Source organism: Antrostomus carolinensis, unplaced genomic scaffold (assembly GCF_000700745.2).
Source record: "Antrostomus carolinensis isolate BGI_N321 unplaced genomic scaffold, ASM70074v2 scaffold29633, whole genome shotgun sequence".
NCBI lineage: Eukaryota > Metazoa > Chordata > Aves > Caprimulgiformes > Caprimulgidae > Antrostomus > Antrostomus carolinensis.
The window spans coordinates 2,519-8,966 of NW_010307720.1; the positions used below are offsets into that span (position 1 = coordinate 2,519).

The 6,448-nt window shown below is 48.5% G+C and overlaps 1 protein-coding gene across 1 annotated transcript in view; it reads right to left on the reverse strand.

Moving 5' to 3' along the window:
* COQ9 (coenzyme Q9) overlaps positions 1–5,614 on the reverse strand; it is a gene marked incomplete at both ends in the record, with an annotated part of 6,705 nt that extends 1,091 nt beyond the window's left edge. The window contains 5 exons of the mRNA XM_010165537.1: positions 2,147–2,251; positions 3,842–3,926; positions 4,196–4,338; positions 4,691–4,826; positions 5,443–5,614. Of these exons, the coding sequence (XP_010163839.1) occupies positions 2,147–2,251; positions 3,842–3,926; positions 4,196–4,338; positions 4,691–4,826; positions 5,443–5,614 (641 nt within the window). The remainder of the gene's footprint in view (positions 1–2,146; positions 2,252–3,841; positions 3,927–4,195; positions 4,339–4,690; positions 4,827–5,442) is intronic.
* Between the last annotated feature and the right edge of the window lie 834 nt (positions 5,615–6,448).

The following is a 6,448-nucleotide window of genomic DNA, read 5'->3' on the forward strand; positions in this document are numbered from 1 at the left end:
GAAAGCCAGAGAGAGCAAGAGAGGAAGAGCCCCTCATGGATCTCCTGCCCATGGGGGACAGGAGATGGAACAGCCCCTTGGCAGAGCCAGATGTCAATTTAGTTTATTAATTTAATTTATTAGATCTGGCGCTTGCAGACGGACAACCACAAAGTCCTTCAGTGCCAGGGACACAAACGCAACATGGGGATGTTCTCAGCGTTTCTCTAACAAATCCCAGGCTGAATGCAAAACGCGGCACTATTTTAGCTACTGAAAAGAAACCCAGCTCTGTCCCAGCTAAAAACCAGGACAACTGTGTAACTCATCACTGTGAGGCAGCGGGCCGCCAGCCAGCACCGACATCTGACAGTAGAGCTGCTCCCGTGGCACCAGGCAGAGGTCACAAGTGTGAACAAAATCCCCCCACCTTCCTCTGGTTGCAAGCAGGCACCTGCAGCAGGCAGCAGCCCAGCCAGCACTCGCGGCACCAGAGTTCATCTCTGCTTTGGAAATGCAAACCTCCGATTCTACATCTGATCTGATGAGAAACAGCTACATTTTAGCTCTGAACTTGAGCTGCAGCTTGCACCAGATGCAAACATAAAGAAAGTGAATGAAGAGAGGACAGAACTGTACAAGACACCACCCAGAGATACACCCTTCCCAAATGTGATCATTGAAATACCGGTACCGCCTGCTGAATCACCCACTGCAGCGGTACAGCGCTGGCAGCAACGCTGCGGGATGCGTGACCACAATAGGTTACACAATGCAAAGATGCACAAAGAACTCCAACTCCTCAGTTTTTCCAGTTGCACTTGCACCACTGGCAGACAAAATATATAAATGTTTTTTAAAACGGAGTCTTCAGCTTCATTTGTGGCTATTACAGGGATTCAGCTATTTGGTTACCTGGAAAAAATGCTGGTTGTTCCACTCACAATTACAAAGCAACAGAGAAATGAAAACCTTGGCCTTGATTTTGAAAACAACAGTTGGCTCGAAAGTTCTACTGTCTGCACCACAACCTGCAAACTTTGATGAGGGGGGAAACATGAGGGATGCTGCCACTCGCTGCTGGATCTCTCGGGTGCCTGACACCAAACTCTTTCTGTTGATTCTCCTCCTGCTCCGAAAAAAACACCGGAAGGGGTCTCTGAGGAGGCACGGGTGTGCTCCACCTGGCTCCCTCCTGGTGCTGTGAAGAGGGCTCCACTGCGAGTGACATTAAACCCCTTTAACTGGGAAAGAGCGAGCGGGCTCAGCATCACAGCTTCCCACGAAAACTCAAGTAACTGGGCAGAAGGTGCGAGCAGAAGACAAACTTCAGAACCTTTCCCACTCCCTGGGGAGCGAGTCAGTCTCCCTCCCTCCGTGAAGTCAGTGAGGAGAGTTTAGGAACAGCTCAGTGCAGACACCGACTCTGACACATCGATTTGACTTTCATAACCCTTAGGGACTTGCAGTTCCTGATGTGGTCACAGTCTTTCAGTTCTCTTCTGGTTTATTCCTTTAATTTTTCGGTCATTTTATTTATTTTTCACTGCAGTAGCTTCTCTTTTATAGTCAGATAAAAGAAGCTTATTAAAAGTAGTTTGTTAAAATGGTTCATTTAGCTTTTCTCATCTCTCCTTGCATCTCTATGAATTAAATTTATTAACTAATTGCTTTAATTAAGGTTAGAATTTTCTTTTATTTCCTGCCAGAAAGATTAAAGCTTTAATAAGCTACTGGAATTTTTAGGTAGGTTCTTTAAAGGTTTTCAGGTAAAATGTGTAAATGCTGCTGCTGGTGGAAGAGACAGGTGCTTTGACAGACACGCTGCTCACTTACTGAATACGAGATCAACTTCTTAGTCTCAAAATTTCAACTATTTTGTCTGTGTCTTAAAAAAAAAAAAAAAGAAGACATAAAATAGTCTAGGAAAGTTGGTCCTTTTAATTTGCACTAATCCCATTGGCACTAATTTGCATTTAGGCCCACTGGCTCCTAAGTCCCTTTGGAAATTAGACTATAAGGACCTGTGGGTGCTTCTGAAAACATCTACCTCATTCAACAAAGGGATTGTTTCAAGAGAGACGTGGCCCGACACCTACTTCAACCTGTCATTTTGCTGCAGAGCTGAGGGGTAGAACCAGCCGGTCTGCGAAGCACAAAAACTTACATCTGTGGACTGGTCTCCAGCATAGTGCCATATATCATCGATCATGCTGGTGAGGAGGTTGAGGCTGGAAGGGATGTTATGCGGGAGCAACAGGATGCTCAGAGCCTGTGAAAGAAACACACAGATAAATGGGAGAGTTGAAGAGAGAAGGACACGGCATTCAAGCAGACAATGCTCTGTTATCTCTGTTATGATCCGAGGGCTGGAGCAGCTCTGCTGTGAGGACAGGCTGAGAGAGTTGGGGCTGTTCAGCCTGGAGAAGAGAAGGCTCCAGGGAGATCTTATAGCGGCCTCCCAGTACCTGAAGGGGGCCTACAAGAAAGCTGGGGAAGGACTTTTCCTAAGGACAACTAATGACAAAACAAGGGGAAATGGCATTAAGCTGAAAGAGGGGAGGTTTATCTTCACTGTGAGGGTGGTCAGATACTGGAACAGGCTGCCAAAGAAAGTTGTGGATGTCCCCTCCCTGGAGGTGTTGAAGGCCAGGCTGGATGAGGCTTTGAGCAACCTGGTCTAGTGGAAGGTGTCCCTGCTGATGGCAGAGGGGTTGGGACTGGATGAGCTTTAAGGTCCCTTCCAACCCAAACCATTCCATGATTCTATGATCTTCTCCCTGTTGCTGTTGACTTGACCCAGCTCCCAGTGACAAGTTCTCCCAGCTTTTTTCAGCTATCATCGGTCTTTCCAAGCGCAGGATTTGCAGGGAACACGCAGCATTGCAGCTGAGCTCTGGCCTCAGCCTGTACTGGAGCCCAAAGCTCCCTGCTCAGCTCAAACACCGCTGTGTTGTCTCTCCCAAGCTGCTTCTGCAGGCACAGAAACACAGCGCAGGCTGGGCTGGCTCACACTGGTGCTGGGCCCCTACAGGCAGGGAGTAAAATCTCCCATTTCTCTGAATTTGACTTTGAACTCACAGTAGCTGCCAAGGGCAGAACAGCCATAATGGCTCTTCTGGGATCCTGTAGCCTTCGAACATGGTAACACAATGCCAGGAGAGTCACAAACCACCCACATCCTTCACAAGTTATGCTAATCTGGAAAAAAACCCATGAATCCGGTGTTCTCTCTCTGCAAGGAGAGCTGGATTAGCTGCCCAGAGGCCAGCAGTGATTCTGGATGACAGAGGCTGACTTTGCAGCAATCCCTGCAGCCCAAGGTTGGGAACTTTTTGCTTGTTACTGAGGCCACAATTCAATTCCCTTCCCACCCTGGGAAGAAAGGCTTGAGACTTAAATCTGCATTTTGAAGCATGGAGCCCTCTCAGTTCACAGATCTGTCCTCAGGTCACCAAGGGTTTGTCACTCACACACTAGGCAGGCAGTTTCTTGCAACAAAGCAGTAGTTCTGCATTTCCAGGTGATAAGATGATATCAGCGCAGCCAGAATAATGCTGCAAGGAGCCTGACTCGCAGCGACACTGCAGATAGGACCAAGCAGAGACACAGGTTATCCCCTGGGGATCCCAGATTGGTGGAGTGAATGAGGATGGAGAGGTTTGTCTTTCTGGAAGTGCAAGAAATAGTTGTTCTAAGGCCATCTTTAACTGCCTCCTTCCAAGGTGCTCTCCTCTTGAAGGGTATGAATCATTTGATACTAGCAAGGGTTTAATTTACAACCTGGAGAGACTACATTGAAGGCCACAGAGTGTTTAAAATACACACAAGAAAAGAGATGATCTTGATATTCATTTTATACCTGGGGCCATTTCTCAATATATGGAATCAGCATCCTCAGTCTGGCTTCCACAGCATCTCTCAGGAACTGGTCTGTAGGCTTCTTCCTGGGTGAGGAAAACAAAACAGAAATACAAAGAACATCCAAGTTAAATTCAATTCTGAACTTAAAAGATTGATCTCTTGCCTGCCTCAGCAACAGATGCAAAGTATTACATATTCTTCATGCCTCTGGTCCAACTCTGTATCTGGGAAGGTGGTTTTATTTGGGGAAGTGACATTTTTTATTTAAAGCATCTGTGTCCCAGGTGGCCTCTCTGTCTATCCAGTCCCCAGAGTCTGCCAAGGAATATGTCTTTTCACACCCAGTACTCACTCTGCTTCACCCAACTGCACTTGTTTTTGTTCCTGCTCCAGCAGCTCAGTCAGCTTGGTGTTGCACTGAGACACAAAGTGCAGGATCAGTTCACTGCCATCACTGTGAAACATCCCTGCGGCAGCAGGAGAGAGACCCAGGGTCTGCAGGGAAGAAGGGAGAAGCACAGAGGGGGTCATACACTGCTGAGCAGGATCCACCTAGAAAATACATTGTATTTATTTTGCCAACAAAGTTGTATGAATTTAAACAAAGCAACACTACATTAAAAAGATCTTCCTGTACATGTTTTCCTCTCTTTAGGATCACTACTCTACATCGTGCCTTAGTTTGATGGGGTTTTCTGGGAGTAGCTGGGACACATTCCTGCCCAGCACCATTTGCTGACTGGGGGCATGGCCCAAGCGTATGTGGGGGAAGCATGCAGGCCTGGCTGTCTTTGGACTTCAGCTCCATCCAGTTTTCAACTGGTTCGTTGCTTCTCTCCCCACATACCTTGGCTCCCTCTGCAATGGCTTCTGCAGTCCAGCCATGTTCAGGCACAAACTCCAGCGCTGCTGTGAGGATTCGATGCTGCAGCTGCTCCTCGCTCTCATAGTCCTCAGACTCCTGGCCGCCCTGGCCAGTGTAACTATGAGAAGGCATTGTTACAGTGAGGGGAACGTCACCACCAAACATCAGCAACCTGGACTCTGCCACTCACCTGCTGCCACCGCTGCGTGCAGGCACGCTTTGAGGTCTGATAACTTAGTATAAATCTCACCTCCTCCTGTAAAATCCTGCCCTTTCCAGTAAAAGGATTCTTAACAAACTTTTGCCAGGAGAGGAGGAGAGAAAAATAAGGGAGGGCTCAATCTAGGTGCCTACCTGGAGAGCAATCAGCCTCAGATTCCCCTTCCTTAAAAAAAAAGCTATACTTTAAAAAAAGCTAAGTTTTTACACTTTAAAATATATGGACGACATATTGTCCATATTTTGTGTACGATTTACACAACAATCCAGGAGCGAAATCTCTTGCGCTTTGCAGACCAGAGAGGTTCCCTCTTGAGAGCAAGTCCCATCCTGTCAACATGGCAGACAGTGGAATTTGCACTGTCACAGCAAACCAGCTCTCCAGCTGCTGTAGTCTGAGGCTCCATTAACTCTGGATCTTCTTGTCTCCAAGCTTCAGATGCAAGTTTCAGCAAAGAAAAAGCCTTCCGATGGTGCTGCCGGCAGGACAGCGCTAGAAAGAGCTAGTGTGTTACCTGGGGCGAGGGCCCTGAGGTTCCTGTTCAGGCTGCTGATCGGTTGGATGTGACTCAAACTGCTGCTGAGAGGAAGATGCCAGCGGCTCCTTATTCTGCTCATTGGAGACTCTCCTCAGCACGGCTGAGGCCTGCAGAGCACGCTGTGGTGGGGAGAGCTGGCACCTGACCACTGAAAGGGAAACCAAGACAGTCAGATGTCTCCTTCCAACAGAAGGAAGCACAGAAAATTAAGGTGAAGAAGAGAGTTGTGGGAAACACAGCTGAAAAGGACGGAAATTTGTAGATAGTATTTTTTTTTACACGTCTGAGAGCCCCCCCCAGCCGAGCTCACATCTACTTGATGAAAATAGGGTGAAAATGTTTTGTGAGGAAAAATACTGCGCAGGGGGCACGTATGGCAAATAGAAAGGAGTTTACCCCAATCAGGTACACAAGCATGCGCTGCCTCCCCTGCAGCACGCCCTCTCCTTTTCAGTCCCTGATGAAGGAGAGGAGCTAGAGAGAGGTGCTGAGCCCTAAGCCTGGGGAAAAGAGGCGAGTAATACTCCAGAGAGCGAGCAGTCTTAGCAGATACAACATGCTGATCACGATGGGTGTTCCTCAGATGACTCAAAGGCAACGCAGCTTCCAATTATGGCTATTTGGTGAGAATATTTAATTAACTGCAGTGAGGTTTGCTGGGTTTTAATAAGCTGGGACTGCACAGCCCACACTTTAAAATAAATCCCCACCACTAAACACATGCCTCCAAACTGAACCACCTCCAGCTCCTTCGCGTGCTGCGCGGGGCTGCGTCAGGGCCAGGGAGCCACGAGGGTCTCCTCAAACCAGGCCCTGCACAGCCTCCTTCACCCTGGCGCTGCCTCCCTGAAGAGACCCTCATGGGCCAGGCTGTGCCCCTTCGGCTTCCCAGCCCACCCAGGGCCCACAGCTCCCGCCCTCAGGCTTCATCTGGGCCTGAGCCTGATCCTGAGCCTGGGCCTGGAGCGACCCCACCGCCGCG